Source organism: Pteronotus mesoamericanus, unplaced genomic scaffold (assembly GCF_021234165.1).
Source record: "Pteronotus mesoamericanus isolate MK-2021 breed Mesoamerican mustached bat unplaced genomic scaffold, CSHL_Meso_final contig_59, whole genome shotgun sequence".
Taxonomy (NCBI): Eukaryota; Metazoa; Chordata; class Mammalia; order Chiroptera; family Mormoopidae; genus Pteronotus; species Pteronotus mesoamericanus.
Window position 1 is genome coordinate 6,944,065 of NW_026555206.1, and position 22,897 is coordinate 6,966,961.

The window sequence follows — 22,897 nt, forward strand, 5'->3', positions numbered from 1 at the left end:
GGGACATGCATCACTTTTCCAGTTTTTTGTTCCTAGAAAATGGGTACAAGTAGACTATATTCTCCAATGGGAGAAACAGGGTGTTTATGACTTTAATATCAAATAGGTACAAATAACGATGTCACAAAAATAGAGATAGTTCAGCTTATAACTATTATTCCTTCAATACATGCTTAGTCTCTCTAAGTCAGGGTATATCACACCCTTAAGTGTGTTAAAATCCAACACTAAGACTTGAGTATGTAACCAAAACAGAGCTTAAGATAGGAAGAGGCATGGTGGTGTTTTTGAATGGGAGGACTCAATGTTGTAAAGATATTCTTCTGTCAAACTACGTTACAAATTCAATAAAATGCCACTAAAAAAACTTTAAATGAAAATACTCAAGTTCACCTAAAAAAGTGGATCAGCAAAAGTAGTCAAGGAAAAAAAAAAGACAATAAAATAATTAGGGAGCGTAGGGGCAATTTGGAATACCTACCAACATAAAAATACCCACCGACCAAAAAAATTCTACTTCTATGAATTTTTTCTTGGTATATTTAGTATGGTATCATTTAGGTTAAAAAAATACATGTGGTTAAGACACAGAGGCCCATACCTATGTGTGAGTGGAGTTACCTCTGGTGTCAGTGGTTCAGTTTGGGAAGTGAATGAAGTGAAAGAGCAACAGTCTTTACCACTACCTTTCTGTACACTGAATTGATGTGCATATATTCTTGTTCAGAAACAAGTATAATAAGAAAGAAAGATGAAAAGGCTTGGAAGGGCCTCCCTTTCACGATATCAAATATATCATAAACTGTAGCAATCAATGCAGAATAGACAAATTGGTGAAACAGAAGAAACTAGAGACAGTTCTGTTATATATAGGAAATCTATATAAAATGAAGAAGCATTGTACGTATATCAGTAGTAGCTAAAACTCATAACTACTTAATAAACTTAAGGCAATTTGCTATCCATGTGAAACAAGATAAAGTGCTTTATTTCACACCTTATCCCTTATCCCAATATATGTCCTAGCTAAGCTGAGTTAAAAAGTAATTTGGTGTTTTTCTGTATTGTTTAAATATTTTTAGAGATAACCAAGAATTGTATTACTTGTATAATTACCAACAAAAAGAATAACATTAAGTTAAAAAAAGCAGTCTAGTAAAGTGATTTACAGAATTAGTAGTTTTCCCACAGTCGTTTTTTTCCATGAATAATTAAAACTTATGAATACAGAATTGCAAACCTACTGCCAAGTGCTTTTTCAACAGTGGGAATGCAAATGCTGGAGCTGACAGGAGTACTCTGCGAGGCCAGGCGTGGTGCCAGCGCCTAGCTCCCCAGCATACCCAAGTGTCCTGCAAGTCGGGAGAGGAGAATACACTCTCCCTCCAACACTGCCTCTTCCAGGTGGGGCTAGACCAGAAGAGCTGTGTGGTTTAGGTTCACATTTGGAAATAAGTAACAAAAACTGTGGCTGCCTGAAGTCCTGATTTTGAATTTCTTATCATTGGAAGGAGAAAAAGTTTGTTACCAGTATAGTCCAAGGTTTAAGCTGGCAGTGTGTCACAAAACTTTCTTTTGCTGTGCCACTGAGAATGAGCTATGAATAACAATATACTTGTCTACTACTTTGTATTCTTCAATCTAATGTCTTGCTTAAAAAGAACAAGAGATCATACCCAGAGCTCACTGAACGTAAAAAGGTGAGATAGAAAAACACTCCTTTTGAGCAATCAAAATTCTTTGAAGTGTCTCATACTGCCCTATTTTATTTCAGGGGACTTACGCAATTGACATGATGTGGTATTTTGTGTTTACTAAGGGCTGGGTACTATCTTAAGTGCATATTATTGTCATTGATTTAATTCTCATGACTGTCTCACAAAGTTAAGTACTATTATTATTGCCATTTTACATATGAGGAAACTGAGGCACTAGCCACAAGTCACAGAGCTGGTGTGCAAAGGAGCCAGTTCTAGAATCCAGGCTGTAAGCCCATGCTCCCATCACAGACTGTATCTCTCAGAAAATGAGACTAATTTCCAAAGTCCTCCACTGGGTGCCCCAGTCCCCTTCCTCCCTCTCAAGATGAAAGATATTCTTCCTATTCTTCAAGGCTCATCTTTCCTCTAGGTCCCTTAAAAAAACTCTTCTAGGCCTTTATTCCCTCAAAAGACTTTGCTACATCCACCATCCTCTATTTCTCTTACATCACCTATGTCTGCACCAATGAATTTGTGGCCCAAAGCCAATCAAATGCTGAATGAACAACAGAAATCTTTTTCTTTGGACAACAGTCATCTTTCTAGCTGTCTTCCTTTTGATTTTCTCCAGTGCTCTTTTCTTAGAGTGGAAGCTGCTCTTCATGCCCTACTTCCCTCTCTTGACTTACCCTTGCAGTTTGACTCCCATCTCACTGCTGAGGATAAGCCAGTTGCTGAACTGGTCTCTTCAGAAACCTCCTCCCTCCGTCTCTCAACACCCACAACACACAGCCCTCAGAGTTTCTCATTCTTTTAAAACTGAGTGCTGTCTTCCCTTAAATCATTCTTCAATCTCCCCATTTGTCTCTAATGCTAGGGGCAGGCTAACCTCACCTCTCTTTCTGGGCTCCTGCCCACCCCCAACAACCCCATTCTCTGCCACACGCAGGGTGAAGCTTAAAATCCACACTCAGTTGTGTCACACACCCGCTCACAAATTAGTGCGTCATTGGTTTCCCTCTGTTTACAAAGAGCCAAGTCCTGCTGTCACCTATAGGGTGATAATCTGATCTGACTCTCCTCTGCTGGCTTCTCTTGGGCCCTATATCACTCTCTACTTTCGTTACCATGGTCTTCTCTCAAGTTTACCTCTTTTGCACAGCAGAACCTTTACCCAGGTGCTTCCTCTTGCCTCTAACACTTGCTCTGTGTTTCCCTAGCTGATGTCTACTCATCTTCGAAGGAGCCTTTCTTTTTTTTCTTTTATCTATTGATATAATCATGTGACTTATTTATTTATTTTTACTGTTCTATTACAGTTGTCCCAATATTCCCCCCATTGCTCTCCCATGTCCCACCTACCCCCGCTCCCACAATCAATCCCCACCGTTGTCCATGTCCATGGGTCATTTATACTTGTTCTTTTTTTTTTAAATTTTATTTTAATTTATTTTTTCAAATACATTTGTCTCTGCCTCCCCCCAACCACTTTCCCTTGCCCCCTCCCTCCTTCCCTCCCTCAGCTCGTCCCCTTTGGTTTTGTCCATGAGCGAAGGAGCCTTTCTTAATCTTACTTCCAAAGACTTGGTCAGGCTCCCATTATTCTTTTCATAGCATCGAAACTTCTAGTATCCATCCCAATTGCACCAAACACCTTGCTTACACTAAACCTTACATATGGTAGGTACTTTAGATATATTTCAAATGGATGTCTTTTTCAACTCCGTTTCTCTTCCTCTTACATAAATGTTTGCTTTTTAGGGTTTCACCCTCTTCAGAGACAGAAAGTTAGGTTTTCTTCTTGTGTTCTGTATTAGTGGCACCACTTCTCCTCAGTACCCACACCCAAGTCCTTTTGGTTCTCTCTGACTCAATATTGTCCTGTTCCTTGATCCCACATATCCTATTCAGTCCTACAGAGTCTACCTCTGCCAGGTGGCAATGCTCCTCTCCAGCCCCTGTGGCTCTTGGGCTATGAAGGAAGTTATCTCTTTGCTCTACTACAGCCCAACACTGGTTCCAGTCCAACCTTCCCTCAGGAAGGGTCAGCATCAAAGGTTCCCCTCTGACTAACCAGTACAACAAAAACACCAGGGTTTAATATTTTTGTCCTAGTCCACTTACCTCTTCACTCTTATAACCTTTCTAAATATGTCTTACTTTCAGATAATCCCTATGTTCAAATTCTATCCATTTTCAAGGTCTAGTTCAAATACTTCTTCTAGGAAACCTTGTTTCAGAAACTGTAACTCTCTACCCTTGTATCATACTATCTCTGTACCTTATTTGCTATGTGTCTTAATTCCTTTTTAAATGAAAGCTCCTAAGGAAAAAGTCAGAAGTGAAAGCTTCTTTATTTCTCTTCTAGTGTCTCAGGACAGCGTATTACCCAGCTAGGTGATTTCTCTTTGAAGGTTCCACCCCAGCACCTAGGTTGGGCATCTAAGGAAAAGCTCAATCCACGTTTACTACATTTATGACTTACGAACAGAGACAGAAGTACAAAACATGCAAATCAAGGCATGATTAAAGGGGAGGAGATAAACCCAGTGGATTCTCTACTTTCACATACAATACAGATTGTTATTTCTCGTAGATAGCAAATGAAGGCCTCAGGCCTTTTGGTGGGTACTTACATAGTGCCCTATGGTGCTTGCATAGGTGTCAGCAATCCAGGACATCTCCCGCTCACCTGTGCTCATGTCTGGGGCAGGCACGTCAATTCCAGGACCTGGGGGCATAGGGAAAGGGCACTATACCAGTTTTGAAGATAAACTTATTTCAAACACAAAGATCCTTATAATCCTCTGTAACAAAGCTACCATGGCTAGAAAACTTTAGATTTCATTTAGGTACCTAACTGAAGTCAAAGAAATGCTTATTATATGTATTAAATGTTTCCTACCAAATTTATACACCCACAATATTACATGGAACTTTCTCCCACTGGCATTTACTTGGAAAACAGCTATGCACAGATATAAGCCAATCCCTAGGACTTCTGTATGTGCAAGCAGAGCCAAATCAATTCAGCTTTTTTGACCTCAGTTCTTTGAACTGTAATCAGAGATAACAATACCACCTTACCCTGATGAAGAAGATTGCTATGGTTAGAGAGTGTATGTGTATGAGGTAACATACCCCTTGCTGGGGTTAGCCCTCCTCAGCATATAGAAAAAGAAGGAAGGAAAAAAGACACATTACTGAAGCAGTTGTGTAAGCTCCATATTTTTACCCATAACAGAATGCAGCTTTGACTATCATCCAAAGCTTATTCAGTGTATATAAAATTTTAGGCCTTGGCTTTCAGTTTCTCAGATCACAGTAAACTAAAAAGTTGAAGGACAAGAAGTTAGCTCAAAGCAGCAACGGGTACCAATGACAACACACTACTGATGGCCACAGTGAGATTCAGATAAAAACATGTTAAATGATGCTCTCTCAAATATGGAAAGGCAGAAACGTGTAGAATACTTCTTTCTAAAATAGGAAGAATAAAAGGATGTATGTCCATGTAAATGACTTAGAATCACCAAAACAGACATGAGGAAAAATGCAAGTTTCACACGTATATGTTCCCATTTACATAACTCTCTCTATATTTATGTATAATATCTATGCACATATTTCCATTTGCATGTATGTGCGTAGAGTTTGGAATGCACACATATATTAGATGCACAAGCTTGTTCACTATGTTTGTATTTCAGCCTTGTTATACAATTGTTTCAGTTGTATAATACAAATTCATATCATTATAAAAAGAAAAACACAACTTTAAAAATGGTAAAACTACTAAGTCTCCCTCAAAATAAAGTTAGTTTTAAGAACTCAAGTTTTTTCTTTATTTTTCTATTTTAAAAAAGGTTTTATTTATTTATTTTTAGAGAGAGGGAAAGAGAGGGAGAGAAACATTGGTGCGAGAGAGGTTGATCGGTTGCCTCTTGCACGCACCTAGCTGGAGACCTGGCCTGCAACCCAGGCATGTGCCCTGAACAGGAATTAAACCGGTGACCTTTCAGTTTGGAGGCTGGTACTCAATCCACTGAGCCCCACTAGCCAGGGCTCAAGTTTTTTTCTATAATTTTTACTTTTTAACCAGCAATATAAGGTACATTTTAATATTCTTATACATTTCAGGGGGCCAAGGTCTAAGATACTGGACATTTTTGTACAACTTGTGATATAATGGACACAGAACTGGCTAAGACAAGTTTGAAATGGTCAAGGTTTGTTTTTTACACTCCGGCCCACCTTCTCCACCCAATCTCTAACTCTATGCTCTGAAGCCCTTTGTAGGCATCTTATAAATCTCATGAAGTCTAACTCTCCAAACCTATCCTCACCCCATACAACTCTCATACTTGAAGGATTAATGCTATTTTCTAGCCTCACCCTCTGACAAAAAAAAATGAAGACTTTAAGGTATTTTTAAACAAAGTTTATGAAGTAAATGATTATAAACTTAACAGTTTATAAAGCTGATATCTAAACTCACAGAACAGAAGTAATGCCAACCTTTTATAAACTTTATCCTGTAAAACAATATTCCTCCGAACAGCATCAACAAGAATAAAATGCTTATGAATAAACTTTGAGAAAGGAGTGTAAGACCTATACACTGAAAACTACAAAATATTACTGAAATAAGTTAAAGACCTAGGCAAATGGGAAGACATTCAGTGTTCATGGACTGGAACACTTCATATGGTTAAGATAGCAATACTTCACTAAGTGGTCTTCAGATTCAATACAATCTCTGTCCTATCTCAGCTGACTTTTTCGTAGAAATTGAAAAGCTGATCCGATGTGAGAAGGCCAGAACTCAGACTCAGGTTAAAATTGCAACCTGAAACTCTGTGGAAAGGGAAGTCAGAAAATAACAGAGAAATAATAACAATTTCACAGGTTTCCCCAGGACTAGTTCTGTGCCCTGGAGGGAATGAAAGAAATCGTCCTGCTTCTGTCTTATGCTACAAGGACTTCTAAGCCCAGATATCTAGTTTAGTTGCCTTGTGGGTTGATGCGGAGTAAGGTTTCTGCATATAAGTAAAGAAGTCAAATTGCTGGTATTTAAGCTTTTTGTGTTTCAATGAATCAGTTTTTAACCTTTGGAACTCTTACGATACTTGTCAATATAGAGAAAGTTAAGCTGAATATACTTTGAATAATGGGCAATAAATACACCTGAATAAAATATGAAACCTCTCAAGGCTATTAAATATTTCTGGGATTTAAAAGAAGAAATATGATATAAAAAAATTATGAAGGCTATTGATAGGCTGAATATGAATCTTAAGTTCATAGGAACTTATCAATAGTGGGAAGAATACTGGGGAAGAAAAATACAGGGGCAGGAAAAGAAAAGTAGATCATCTTTCCTATGTGAGTCTTCTTTAGTTTAATTATGTTGAAAAGGCAAACATTCTATTAATTTGGTTTGTTTTTAAAAACAAGTCAGAATATTTCTAGAGTCAGAAATATATAGAAAGACTGAAAATTAAAGATTGATGAATATTTATACAGCACAGAAAAGAATATTCCTATGTCACAAAAAGAATGTATGATACAAATTATAATTAATATGATACAAAAATACCAACCAAATGAAGATCAGTACCTTCAGAAATTTAGTCTGGCAAAACCTCCTAATAACAAATAATAAGAATCTCAGGAATCTGCAAAATCAGTCAGTGATGGCAGAGTGAGCCATCAGTGTGAGCCTCCCCCATCTCTCCACCTGTGCCCACTGCTTTGAAGGCAAAGGCATGCTTAAGCCTCCAATTCCAAAGGCATCAGATGTCCCACTGCTATCAGAACAATAGGATGACTACTGTAAAACTGCTTTTTAAATATTAAAAAATGTTTATAATATAGGTATTATTTAGTTCCTAAAAGTATGGCCTGGTCTTTCTCGAAGTCACAACAGAGATTGTACAATGCTATTACAGTGACCAAAAACCTTTACTATCCACAAGGAGAAGAGGTGGTCGTGAACTCTCTTGGTGTCTACATTGCACACTGGGCACCTGAACATTTCTAGTAGAGATGTGTCATAAATACATTTAGGTATCTCACCATACTTATCATAGAATGCAGTTTCTGAAAGAAAAAAGGGCAATTCTATCCATTCACATATAAATAAAAGCAGGGGTTCAAATTAAGACAATTACTTTTCAGAGAGTCCCATTTTATGGGGAAATCCTACATAGCAACACATACCAATAAATCCCTTCTTAGCCAGTTCCATGGTGAACCTCCTTGTGATCTTTTCCAATTCATTATCCTGTACAGAAAAATAAGTAAATAAAAACAAAATCAATGGAAAAAACTTTAATAGAAAAGCCACTTGTAGAGAAAATAGTTGCATCATGTTTTCTATTTATAGGACATTTTCATATATCTTCTTCTCAGAGCAACTCATGAAGCAGGCATTTCCATTTTAAAGACAAGAAAATAAAGAGAACAGAAAATGGGTTATTACAGACAACAGATAGCACTAGGATTCAAATCCAAGTTCCTGTTCTCTTTATTAATGTAAGACCCTATGAGCAATACTTATGGTATGTTTTCATTTACAGGGAAAAATTTTAAAATAATAAAATCATATATACTTATTATGTTTGTATATAGATGTTAATTTGGTACTATAAAACACAGTAACAATTAGCTTAATTATCTTGGAACTGATACACAATAAGATTTTTATCAGATTAGTTAATATATTTTTCACTAGAATCTTGAGATCCTGATACAAAAATCTCAGGTCATAATGATTTATAAATATGGATATAACTGCCTAAGAATATGAAGGTATTAATGACCTTTTAACCAAGAAATAAAATGAAAAAGGACACTGATGTTAAGCAGGTGACCTTTTATACAGCAAACACTCAATGAGTTAATTATTTACTTGTTTTTCCATTCCTTTTAAAAGCAATGGAGACCATTAATCTCACTGGTATGGGGGACAGACACTTTGTAATTTCAAGTCCTTTGTAAATGCACCATGTACACAAATGTCATTTTGATACTTACAGTATAGTTCTTGGGATTGATCTTAACACCAGCTTTGGCACCCCCAAATGGCACATCTGAAATAGAAGGCTGAAAGTTGTTATTCCATATAAAGGATTACAAAATTAAAAAGGAAGAAAGCACTATGCAATATTACAAAAATGTGTGATGCTTTAAACTTTAATTTCAAAAAATTCAGGCAATAAGTTCATACTGACCTCTTCTAAAATGCTGTACTCTAAAATTCTAGTAAACAGAAATTATAAGCTGAGGTAAGTTACAAAGTATATTTAATCAGTGTACTCTGCTACTTCTGAAAGTAAAAGCAAATTTATTTTCCATCTACTATGATTTGGTCTTATGTACAGAATATAAAAAAGGCTTTCAACAAAGGTCTATACCTAAAAAAATCCAATTAGTTGCTATAAAAAGTTCCCCATTTAAAAAGACTAAATCTTAACACTAATTGAAAAATGATGTAAGCCTTAAAGTATGAAACAACAACAAAAAAATCAGTTCTGATTCTATTTCTCTAACATCTTAAAAAGTAACCTTGTATATAAACATATTTCCCCAAAGAATTCTTATTAAGTATAACAAAGGAGATCACTTACCAACTACTGCACACTTATATGTCATCAGAGAAGCCAAAGCTTTTACTTCATCTACACTCACATCAGTGCTGTATCGAATACCTGGTTTAAAAAAAGGGAGGGAAGTGAGAAAGGAGATGTATTTAGAACATCCTTCTAACAGGTTAAAAAAAATGCTACGAATTGAAAATGTCCACACTTTGTACATTGTACGCCCTGGTTACTTCCAAGAACATGCAAAGGAGCTTATGTTGAAAAGTCAATATAAAAGGTTAAAAAGAAAAATTGCCAAGTAGCCCCCCAGGAAGAGCTACAGGATGAGCACTGGATTTTAAGTATTCTGATAGCCAAGAGAAAAAAGACTGGTGTTGAAGTCCAGCTTTTGCTTTCTGGCCGGAGTAGCAAAGAGCATCGAATAGAGTTCCTGGTGACTTAGAGAGGAATAAGAACTAGTCCTGTCCTTCAGAAATTTATAACCCAGTGAGAAGTAACTATGATTTCACAAGAAAATTACCTTCAAATGAAGATTTTGGTTTTTTAAAATAATTTTATGAAGACAACTACCTTAGCAAAGGTTGTATTTTTCTTTTACTGATACTTTTTTTATTGGGTAATTTAGTAGTAGGGAGCTCAAGAATTTTGCTTTCTGGTAAGATACAGATATGGACAAATGGATAGTCAACAAGTTCAACAGATTCAACTTGGACATCAGATGTTTAAATAGTTTTTAACTTCAAATGTGTATACTCAGAGTACCTTACCTGTTCCTTCCCTTACCCACTGCTAGCCTCTTTTTAAATCCTCACCCAAGGATATCTTTTTTTCATTGCTGAGAGAGAGAGAGAGAGCACGCGCGAGCGAGCGATGGATTGGTTGTCTCCCATACCTGCCAGGACCGGGAACGTACGTCCCCATACCAGGGATTGAACCCGCAATCCTTTGGTTACTCAATGACGCTCCAACCAATTAAGCCACACAGGCCAGGGCTGCTAGTCTCTTTCAACTGAAAAATGAGAATGCTGAGCAGTTCCTGGGGATGAGCAATTCTTTTCACTCTTTCTGCAAGGGTGGGAGGTGGCCAAGTAGATAGACAACTCTAAGTCTTACATTTCTGTGTTTAGAATTGTACATGTTTGGTAGAGGGGACAGAGAAATTAGGTATGCCCACTACTTTGGTTTTAGGGTCTTGGCTAATCACCCTTCCAAGTTTGGCAGTTAAGTCACATGGCATACTCCATGGTCCACTGTGCCTCTACCCCGTGGAAGAATGCCTGAGAGAGGCTGCTGTCTGTACCCTGGTTGGGGCTTCCTGACACTGCGTGTGTGTGTGTGTGTGTGTGTGATGAAGTGTATCTGAATGAAGTTGGTTATAACTTTCACTAAGAGTCTGAAGAAATAAGGGACCCAGGCATATCTCAAAGAAATCCGGGGAAAAAAGTTTTCAGATAGAAATACACAGTAGCTAATGAACTAGCAGTTTGAGAAAACGTCCCTAGTCATTTTTCAAAAAAGTCCTCACCTGAGGATAAATTTATTGATTTTAAAGTGAGAGGGAGGAGAGAGGAAGAGAGGGAGAGTGGAGTGGGGGGTGGGGGAGTGAGAGAGAGACAGAGAGAGAAACATTGATTGGTTGTCTCCCATATATGCCCCAACCAGAGATCAAACTTGCAACCTAGGTATGTGCCCTGACAAGGAACTGAACCCACACCCTTTGGCTCCAACCCACTAAGCCACCGACCGGGCCAGGGCCTACGCATTTTTAAAAGCTAGTTTCTTAGGTATCAGAAAACATCTATTTATACATAGACGATATGTTCTAAGAGAATTTTATCATAAAAATCATAAAGAGCAAATTCTGAAGCTAAACACATTTTTGTTTGCCTATTGGTAAAATAAATGATTATACTGAGAAAGGTGACCTCTTAGAAAAACTATATCTTACATGTAATAGGTTCTCAAAATATTTGTGGAATAAACTTAGCTTTTATTAAAATTTTAAGAATTATAACTCTCAGAAATTGAGTTGAAATGAAGTCCCAAAACTATGGAATTAAAGAAACCACAATCATTCAGACTGGTAGGAGGGGCAAAGATGAGGAGATGCTGAATGGGGTGGTCCCACACCCACATGTGGTGAATAAAAATTCAGGAAGGGTATTTCAGGAGCAAGGAGTCCCAGCCCCACACCAGGCTCCACAGCCCAGGATTCTAGTGCCAGAAAGATAAGTCCTCATAATTTTTGGCTGTGAAAACCAGTGAGGATTGTGTCGCTGGAAGAAACTCCTGGGAGCAGGTCCTCTTAAAGAACCTACACACAGACTTAGACTTACTCCTTATGAGTTCCGTGCCCTGGGTAGCTGCTTGAAAGGCATGGGTGGCATATGGGGAGGAAATGCAGTGTCTGGCATCAAGGTGAGTGCTGGGGGTCAGCAACCACTGTTTCTTCTCTGAACCCTGCCCCCAGCAGAGCCACAGAACCCACAGGCAGGTGCCATATCTGAGACTCCATCAACCTGGTTAACGCTATTTGCTCTGCCATGGAGATCCTCAGAGGTCCAGTCCTCATGCAATTTACAGGCCCCCCCAAGCTGTTAACAGTGGTTTTTCCATACGAATGGCTGGTATTGGCTCATGCTTCATAGCAACAGCTGGATTCAGAGAGCCCCCAGCACCTCTTGCTAAGAGGTCTAGGCCTGGCACTAGCAGTAGCCAGCGTAGGTTCACAGCTTGGCTTCACCTGGGAATGTCCAAGTTCAGCACAAGTAACAGCCATTGGAGATTGCTTTGTAGCCCATGCAGGGTGGCCCTGGGAAGAACATAGGTGGGGACTGACCTTGGCTGTACCACCCGGGAAACCCCAGAGCCTGTGCAGCCAGTGGACAGCTACAGATCCCGTCTGAGTACCACCACCCTGCCCCTGTATAGCTGATCTTCCTCGGAGGGCAGAAGTTGGTGGTCAGTGGTCACAGCCAATCCTTGCAGCTGAATGATCTGGGTAAATCCCTCCCATTGACCTGCCAGGGGAATCAAGGCTCAACTACAAGAGGAGGGTGTACTTAACCCACATGGAGGGCACACCTCGAGTACCCAGCTTGGGTGATAGGGGAGGCTGCAGCACTGGACCACATAGGACACCTATTATGTTAAGCCATACTACCAGGACGGGGAGTCATATCAGCTCTACCTAACATAGAAACAAACACAGGGAGACTGCCAAAATGAGAAGACAAAGTAACACGGCCCCAAATGAAATCACAGATCAAAAACTCCAGAAAAACAACTAAACAAAATGGAAATAAGCAATCTATCAGATGCAGGGTTCAAAACACTGGTTATAAGGATGCTCAAGGAGTGAGGACCTCAACTGCGTAAAAAACATCTAGTCAGAAATGAAGGATATGCCAATTGAAATAAAGAACAATTTACAGGGAAACAACAGTAGAGTAGATGAAGCTGAGAATCGAATCAATGATTTGGGGGCATAAGGAAGCAAAAAACAACCAATAAGGACAACCAGAAGAAAAAAGAATCCAGAAAATGAGGATATTGTAAGCAGCCTCTGGACAACCTCAAGCATTCCAACATTCACACCATAGGGTTGCCAGGAGAAGAGAAAGCAAGAGATTGGAAATCTATTTGAAAAAATAATGAAAGAAAACTTTCTTAATTTGGGGAAATAGATATGCAAGACCAGGAAGCACAGAGAATCCCATACAAAATGGATGCAAAGAGGTCTACTCCAAGACACATCAAAATTAAAATGTCAAAGTTTAAAGATAAAGAGAGAATCTTAAAACCTACAAGGGAAAAGCAGTTAGTTACCTACAGGAGAGTTCCCATAAGACTGCCGGCTGATTTCTCACAAGAAACTTTGCAGGCCAGAAGGGACTGGCAAGAAATATTCAAAGTCACAAAAAGGGGGGTCCTACGGCCAAGATTGCTCTATCCAGCAAAGCTATCATTTAGAATCTAAGGGCACACAAAAAGCTTCCTAGACAAGAAACAACTAAAGGAGTTTATCATCACCAAACCATTTTATATGAAATGTTAAAGGAATTTATTTAAGAAAAAAGAGTATCAAAACTATAAACAAAATGGCAATAAATACATATCCATCAATAACTGAATCTAAAACATGGGTGTATAAGTGAGGGGATTAACAAATCCAAATTGCCAGTTACAAAACAACCACAGGGATGTAAAGTACAGTGTAGGAAATGGAGTAGCCAAAAACTTATATGTATGACACATAGACATGAACAAAGGTGTGGGGATTTCCTGACGGGTGGGGAGGGCTGGGCGGAGTGGGGCAAAGGAGGAAAACTGGACAACTGTAATAGCATAATCAATAAAATATAATTAAAAAATTAAGAATGCAAAATAACCGGTATATTACTATTTTCAGCAAATAGCAAATGTCCGTACAGCTTGCTTCTTTTCCCATTTTTCTCTGGTCTCTGTTAAAAACTTCCTTCATTCAGTATTAAATAGCGGAAGTACTAGGACCTTGGGACCTGAAGAGTACTCCAACCCCCCGACCCCCACAAAAAAAAAGGTGTAAGTATTATTAAGACCAAGTATTTGTATCTTTAAAATAAAACATGAAAATCATGTTAGGCAAGGGACCTGGGTTGGATGTGTGTTCAGTATTTCCTAACCAGTGACTGCACCTAGCAGCATCTGCTGCTGCCTGTACTTGCTCACCTGGGGAGGAGGCACAAGCACTGCTCTTAGGCTTCAGTTCAGGATTGCACAGGTTAATGCATGTGTGGCAATACTTCAATTTCAACTATTATAACTGCTATTACAAGTATTACAAAGTAGTGGCAAGTGCGTAGTTTTAAAAGTGTCTAACCTGATAGGTGTTTAAACACACTTAATGAAGATTGATTCTTTTATTTCTCATAGTAAATCATGGGCAGAGAATAACAGTTTACTATTAATTAATATTCCTCCTATTACACATCAAGCACATTTTTCATTACTTTTTTAGAGTTATTTTCCTTGCTCTCTTAGGTGGGGGGAAAAGTTACTTTCCCCTACTTAGTGCTTTTAATGAATACATTCAGTGGGAAACTAAAGAATGTCTTGTTAGATAGCAATTCTAATACCATACGTATCCCCTAACAAAAAGAAATAGAGATTTTAACTTTTATGAAAAAATCACAAACCGTTCATTTGTTTGGCAGCAAGCCGTCACACAGGCAGCATGCACCCTGAGCAGTGAGAATGGCACTGCTTTTAATATATGTTAGTGTTGTTTTAGGTTTTATGTGTTATTTGGTATGTTATTTTGTCTGGGAACGCTTAACATTTTTTCCATATAAATTAATGGTAACTGTTTCTTTGATTTTCACCATTTTAGTTTATAGAAGGTTTCACAGAAACACTCTATTTTTGGGTAGCAGGGGAAACTTGTATTCTAGATACAGATGTTAATTAGACACTAGACTCCTTCTATTGATACAACAGGGTGTAAATAAAATGTGAAATTCATTGCAAAAGTTCTGGAACGATGAGTCAGACACTGTGCACATAAAACAAAAAGCATGTTCCCACTGGATAGAACCCAGGAATTCTGGTTTGTAAAATGAAATTTTCTCTCTCAGCCACATCCATTTAGAGAGTTCTACCACAAGACTTTGAAGAACTGCATATATTACCTCACACCACAGGCATTTTTCGTAGGCTATGAACCAATGAAGAACTTCTAGTAATCAGAGGCAAGGGAGGAGCTATCAAGGAAGAGGGGGACAAGTGCTGGAGCAGACAAGGGTGGGGCTCAGCTCAAATGCAGGTAGTACCACCTACGCTAAAGAAGAAACATGTTTTCATTTTCATTTTCTAACTAATCAGTGGAATGAAAATGTTTTTATTTCTGGAAATTGGCAGATATGCTAGAACACGGTTACTTAAGCTATTAATCTGAAAAACAAGAAGTCTCGGAGTCCCACAAATAAATTACCCTGCAGCTATACTTGAGACAAAACAAACTCCAGTAGTAAAGGAGTTACCCACATGCTGGGAAAGCTAGTTGTTCTTCCTCTACTGGCATTGGAAGCCAAAGATAATTACTAAAAATATACTGTCACCTGAAAAAAATACTTAACCACCTTTTTACCTGATACTAATATGACTGCAAAAGAAGATACACTCCACTAAATTTGTAAATTCAGTGGATTCGGAGAAATTAGCAGAATTGGAGTTCTGAAGGACAAAATGCTATGACACATATCTCAAAGTTCTGAAAGAAAGGGAAACAGCATTTTTGGATGCCTAATACTTCAAGAATACTCAATTTGAGACAAAGTTGTTCAATAATGCCAAATAACAGGTAATATACACACACATACAAGAAAACCAGAAACCTTAAAATGTTTTAAACTGGAATGAATCACGAAGAATCATATTTGCAGTCTGTATATTCTCACTTTTTATAAAACCAAGCCTTTCTTCCTTTTCTGTGGGATGGGAAGTGTGGCAGAGAAGGCTAAAGGTGAGCAGGAGCAAAGAGAGATCAGATGAGAGCACAGGGACAGAAACTAGCAGGAAGAAAGTTTTATTCTAGAAATGGAGAAAGGTAATTTTGTTCTTCTTTTTTGTATCCTAAAGTCTCAGAGCACTTCTGTTAGCCTCTGTTGACAACTAACATTATTAATTTTGGGGGAAAAAAAAAATCAATTGAGTCATTGAACAACAGTGTTGGCAAGTGTAAAGGATTCAAAGAATGGAGGCAGATATTTTCAATGAAAAGATGGCCAAACTAAAAAGCGAATAGAATGATCATACTGGTGTGGACCATAGGGCTGCTATCATTTTGATGGACCTACAAAGTAATCTGTACTTTCAGTTCACCAGAAACCAAAGAAACACCACCTGACAGTGTTTATTATTTATCAAACTTGGAAAAGTTGGAGGAAAGGCTGGTGATAGAATTAAATACCTACTTTACAATAGGAACTTTGAAATCATCCCTTTTATTCTCAAGAGAAATTAGCTATTTTGAGCTAACTGGTATCAAGATGTCTCAAAAAAAAAAAATTAATGAAATGCAGACATCTGCAAATTACACAAAGCACAAAGCATTTCTCTGCCTTTTAACTTAATTAGCAAAGATATTCCTTACTATCCTCAGGAGTCTTAACAATTTGTGTACATTAAGATTTTCTAGGAAAAATAAAAATCGAGAGCAAAACCTAGCTAAAGTTGCTGTGGTGATGAAGAAACACAACAGCTTAAAAAGAGTCAGTGAAAACCACAACTTGAATTTGCTTGAATGTTTTTCCTTTTGCTAGTTGACTCAAAACCAGATATACAAAAAAAGCTCCTAGCGACTAAGTAACCATTGTTATGATGAATCATCAAACACATTTGCAAAAATTCAAATGGTTTTTAAAATTATGTGAAACTATATTTTAATGGGGCTTGAGTGAGTCATCAGAAATCAAATTTCCAACTGTATTCCATAACTTTTCAGAAACTATTTACTCAATAATTACGAGCTCTATCACAAGCATGGAATCCCCAGAAAAGCCTTAGAACTCTAAAAATTCGTGCAGTAACAAACACTCCTGTCATTTACTCAGTAGAACCTATTTTCTTCCTTATTACTAATATAATTTCCTAACTTGCAACAGAACAACACAACTTAATTAAAAATGAGGAGAGCAGGGACAGAAACAGTGAGTAACTAGTACTCAACACCAAGTAATGGTCATATAAAATACTCTTAAGTCTCAGATAAAAATTCATTCAGCACCAGGAAGGAACATTTAGTATGCGAGTTACGTAAAATCATACACTTTAATTGTTTTTGACAGTAACCAAGTATGGTTGTTTAAGAGCACAGGGAAACAAACACTTCAGTGTTTCAATCTATTACCAAAATATTTTAAGAAATTTGAAGAGACAAATCTAAGTTTTCTGGGAAACACATGTTTAATTGATGTTTGAAAAATAAAATGGAAACTATTTCATTCCTTCTTTTCATTAAAATTATATAACATATTTTTTCATCAAAATTTAAATACAAAGAAAGCTGAAGTCTCCCCTGATTATACCACCTGTAACCCCAGTCTTCTACATAGGGGTGACCATTTGTAGCAACTTAAAACTGTATATATTCTTCCAAATCATTATCCTGCATCTATGTATCTACATTTATCTACAGAATATACAGCTTTGTTTTGTGCTTAAGTATTTAACTTACTGCCCAATGAATGGAATAAAGAATATGCATTTAAAGGGAGATCTTGTTAATTTTTAACAGATTCCTTATTCCGATAATGTTAACAGTAAACTTAGCCACCACTTCATACCAGATAGATCTTGGAAATGATGCTAAATTAATATGAACTTGGAAAACACTTAGCAAACGGTAACAGTAACTTGCAATAAAAAGGTTCAAAGGGGTAAAGGCTCGAAATTTCAGATATCCAGTTTCATATCAATTATTCACAGGTCTGTCTGATATTTGAGATAGATATTAAGAGAGGAAAAGAATTATAGGGAGACAGGAGACAAGGTATGGGCAGGTACAACTGACAGAGGCAGGGCTTTGCAAGGGTAAGAGTGAGAAAGTATATGCCTGTATTCCCAGTGTTCCTAAGGTGCACTTTAAACTTTATTTTCAAAACCCATTCTTCTTTGCTAATAATACTTTTCTGTCCCTGACACCACCATTTTTCCTACTAGTGTCTCAGGGCAGAAATTTGAGATACCTTCTTCAATCCATATATCCTACGTGTTGGGTAATACTATCCTTTCTTCAAAATGTTTTATCTGCCTTTTATTTTTAATTTCCTCTGATAGTACCTATCACTTCATTCTCAGTTCCATTGCTGCCTGGCTTTCTGTCTCCTCCTAGGCTTATCATTTCCCACCCAACAAACCTGGAAAAAAACTTTTTGCTCATATACTTCTTACACCAATGTACAGGGTTTTCTATACCAAGCAACTCTCCAGTTCTCTCTGAACACAGACTAGGTGCCCTGTAATTTAACTCAACTTTGACACCAACTAACCAGAGTTGGTATAAGGGCTCATTCCCACAAGACTCCCTAATTCTGTTGCAAGTGCTGAGTGCTCAGTTCTATCCCACAGTTCTATCCAACTTGGCTAGATTGGAGGCTCCCACAACCCCCTCCTCAGGTTTGATAATTTGCTTACAGATAATGGCTTACAGAACTCAGGGAGACATTTTAATTATGTTTACTGGTTTATTGTCAGGGTCCTGAGTACAGGAGCTTCTGTCCCTGACAATTTGGGGTGCACTATCCTCCTGACAACATGAATACCTACTGGGAAACTCTCTAAATCCAGTAGTTTAGGCATTTTATGGAGAACCTCTCACATAGGAATGATGCATTATTAATTAAGTCTGCAGGTACTCTCCCCTCCCTGGACTCTAGAAGGTGGGGCTGAAAGTCCCAAGCTTCTAATTAGGGCTTCATCTTTTTGGTGACCAGCGCCATCCTGAAGCTATCCAGGAACCCATCAAGAATTGCCTCTCTAGATGTTCCCATTACCCAGGAAATTACAAGGGTGTTAAGGAGCTCTGTTGTCAGGAACTAGAGAAGACCAAATGTTAGGAAAAAAGATGCTTATAGCCCTCCATCACTCAGGAATTACAAGGACATTAGGAGCTCTGTTAGGAAAGGAGCGAGGATGATGCAAGAAACCAAGTAAATAAACACTTGTGTCACAAAACCTTACTTCTCACTATTCACAAACAGTGTCCACATGAGCCCATCACTCTCAGTCCTGCCTCCTGCCTGGGCTGAAGCCACACCTCTGCTTCTCTCTCTTAAATCTTTCCCCTATTCAATTTCTATACAGCCCTCCCTACTTCCAAACTAAGACAGTCTCTCCCTGGTATCTTCTTTGATCTCCTATTACAGCAACACATTGTTTGGTATGTTTTCAATTTGTCATTTATTGACAGTTTCTGGAAAAGGAAAACATAGAAAAAATTTACTGAGTTTAAAGCAAAGAGAAAATGATACAGTGCAGAAGAGATTCTGAATTCTGCTCTATTTTGGGGAAATCAATGAAAAATTAAACAAAACAATCATCTTTGTGTTTGTTTTTTTTAAAAGATTTTATTTATTTATTTTTAGAGAAAGGGAAGAAGAGAAACATCAACATGTGGTTGCCTCTTGCCCCCAACTGGACACCTGGCCCACAACCCAGGCATGTGCCCTGACTGGGAATCGAACTGGCAACCTTTTGGTTCACAGGCCAGCGCTCAATCCACTGAACAACACTAGCCAGGGCTTTTTTTTTTTTTTCTTTCTTTCTTTTTTTTTTTTTTTTTAAACCCAACTCTCTTAAAGGTAGTTCTCCAGCACAGAGCATGGCACCTGACACAGAGAAGGCAATTAACAGACATGCAATAAACACATTAAGTATCAGAAATTCCCATGAACTAAAGAATGTTCTTTAAAGTTTAAAAAAGTTGCCTACAAAGGAAAAAACCCACATAATGGAAAAACTGATTTATTTGGAAGACAGCCTACCTATAGTTTGTAATGAACATACTCCTAGTTCAGTAAATCCTCAATATGGGTACTATTACCCTTGATTATTCCTTTACAGTTTTTCTCTTGGTACAAGAGATTTAAAAAAAGAGTTCATGGAATCCTAAGGCTCAATATGTACAAAATGCTCTTTAAAAGGCGTATATTGACATATTTGGATATGATAAATCGCAAAAGGAATTATATTACTGACAAGCTTTATAATTTACACTTGTGTCATCTTCATGCTTTCCTCTAGCTAAGAAAGGAAAATTAGGTCTCACAGTCTTTCTCCAATAATCAAGAGAAATAATAGCAATTCGTGATAAACAAAGACCTTAGTTTTTAAGGAAGAGCCACTTGGAAGAAAGACATTTAAAAATTATTTTACTGAAAACCCTCAGACACATGTAATTAACATTTTGAGAAATGTGTTGTTCTGGCTACAGATTAAACTGTTAGACACTGAAGCTCTTCAAACCTCATTCAATGCAAAACTATAAAATGTTATTTCATTAACTAATTAGAATAAATGGGCCTTTAAAGTTACTTTCTTTTCTTTTTTAAAAAATATTTTGTTTATTTTTTGGAGAGAAGGGAAGAGAGGGAGAAAGAGAAGGAGAGAAACACTGCCTCTCGTATGCACCCCAAGAAGGGACCGTACCCACAATTCAGGCATGTGCCCTGACCAGGAATCAAACCAGTGACCTTCTGCTCTACAGCACCACTCCTATCCAACTGAGTTACACTGGTTAGGGCTAAAGATATCTTCTATGAATGAGTTTCATATACAGTTGTTTAGATATGCATTAATTTTCTGGGAAGAAGGTAGGTCTAATGCTTTAAGCAAATTTCAAATGATCCCAAGTGTCAGGAATCATTGTGTTGATGGTATGACTTGGGTCTCAATCAGTGCTTACCTTAAGATGTAACTTTTTACATGAAAAAAATCTCAGACAATAATGATTAAGAAGGTGGGAGCTGGAATCAGATGACTGGAATCTGAATCCCAACTCCACTGCTTACTGGCTATGTAACCTTGCCAAAGGAGACTTCACACTCCAGCCTTAGATCCACATTTGAGAATCAGAAACAAGATTGTATTTCATGAAGTTGTTATAATGAATAAAAGCAATGGTGCATGAAAAGCTTAGCAAAACACCTGGTGTACACATCGAGCTCAATATATGTTAGTTATTACTGTTACCCCCTACTTTTCAGTAATCCTTTACTGAAGTGAAGGGAAAATCTCCCAGATACCACTGCCTCTGTGAAAGGTAATTAAAAAGGGGTAAACAGGTGGTTTTCTTGCCCTTCATAAAGTCTTTCCTGGCCTGGTCAATCATGTTTCATACATCTTGATAGTGAGAACTTCAATCTGCATAAATTTCTGCACCTTAAAAGAGGAAAATATTGATTCATCTGGATATCTAGCCCCGTTTCAAATAAGTTTTGGATTTAAGACTGTTCATTGATATTTTGTGGCACAGGGTTGGGAGTAGAGATGTTTCTCTTTATGTTTTATAACTTTCATTGCTAGCTGACTAGTCAAATCATACATATGTATTTTAATTGGGTTTTTTTGAGGGCTTAGAGAACTCTGTCAATTAATTACAGGCAATTTAGGAATCAATGTACTACATTAAAATGATAGAGGCTTTTTTCTTTGTTATTTGTATTATGAAAACCTAATTATAATGTAAAATAAATAAGGTGAAACCTAGAATCTCATGTGAGAGAGCACTGCCTAGGAATTCTTCAACATCCAAGTTATTTTTAGTTTTTACTGACCCCTGGCAGAACCCTCAGTATTTTTAACATAACGGGACAAAAAAAAAAAAAAAAAAAGGAAGTGCTAAACCTACTTTCTTCCCACTATAAGTCAGAAAGTTCATGTTCAATAGTTATTTCTTGAATGTAAAATTTCAACGCTGCCAATTTTATTGGAGTTTAATACATACTAGTTCTTGTCCTCCAAATTTTGATGCCCCCATTCCTGCAAAGTGTACTCTGCATATAATGAGCATTGTTTGTTTTCCCACACCTGGGATTTTTACTGGAAAAGCAAACTAGCTAGGATGGATTCACACAATCTGATAATGTATCTCCACCATTATTTTAGCTCTTCTTTCCTTAGTATGTTTGGCCTGCAGAGATTGGGAGGAGTTGGTTTAGAGGCATTTGGCTGCTTTTACCCTCATTCCTCCCCATCCTCCCCCAATTAGGAGGGCTTTATAATAGCAACACAGTTCCATATTTAACTAAAAAGTATTACAAATAAGAGCAGCAACAACAAAAAACCTCAGGGCTAGGAGGTAGAAGATACACAAATTCTTATTATGTAAATGAACTTTTGGGTTCCGTTAATCTTATATTTAATTTACCTATAAAGGCTACATTTTATCTGAGGCAGCAGATGCAGACACACACTCACACTTCAACAAAATATTAGAAAGGGTGAGTTTATTCAAAATTAGCCAAGTTTCAATGGTTTGTCAATTCAGCATAGAGAAATACACCAGAAATATTTTCCTTCTTCAGTGAAAGTATTATCAGGGCTTTGCGGAGTCTTCCCCAAAGTACTATCATTCCGCCACACAGTTACATCCCAGAGGCTGAGGGGGACTAACCAAGCCTTAGATGCCCTTTCTGCCTCCACCCCTGCATCCTGTTGCTCAAGACAAGAACAAAGACTTTCTACCTCCTACTGTTTCCTTTTTGCATTCTGACTCTTAAAAAAGAAACAAGTAAATGGGTTAACATAGTAAACACTTTTTTTGCACCTACTGATATTTGTAGTTAAATAAAAGATTTAGGGTTAATGTATTAAAGGATTCTATTTACAGTCCATCAACTTTATTTAAATGATACCTTAGAAAATTCTATGATACGAAGATTCAGTCAGAATTTTAACTTAATAGTTTTAATATGAAGGCTGGAGAGGGAAGAACAGGCTGGAAGAGAAAGTTAAATTGCTCCAATATCAATGAACTGCTACTATCTGTACTTTCCCCTCAATCTGACTTTTAAATGATAAACTTCCTTTAAAAGGTTAGATTGGACTGAGATA

General features: G+C 37.6%; 1 protein-coding gene across 1 annotated transcript in view; it reads right to left on the reverse strand.

The window, feature by feature from the left end:
* GLUD1 (glutamate dehydrogenase 1) overlaps positions 1-22,897 on the reverse strand; it is a 36,576-nt gene that overhangs the window by 9,971 nt on the left and 3,708 nt on the right. Inside the window, exons 2-5 of the mRNA XM_054580479.1 lie at positions 9,332-9,412; positions 8,739-8,794; positions 7,923-7,986; positions 4,337-4,431 (exon numbers count right to left, since the gene is read on the reverse strand). Of these exons, the coding sequence (XP_054436454.1) occupies positions 4,337-4,431; positions 7,923-7,986; positions 8,739-8,794; positions 9,332-9,412 (296 nt within the window). The remainder of the gene's footprint in view (positions 1-4,336; positions 4,432-7,922; positions 7,987-8,738; positions 8,795-9,331; positions 9,413-22,897) is intronic.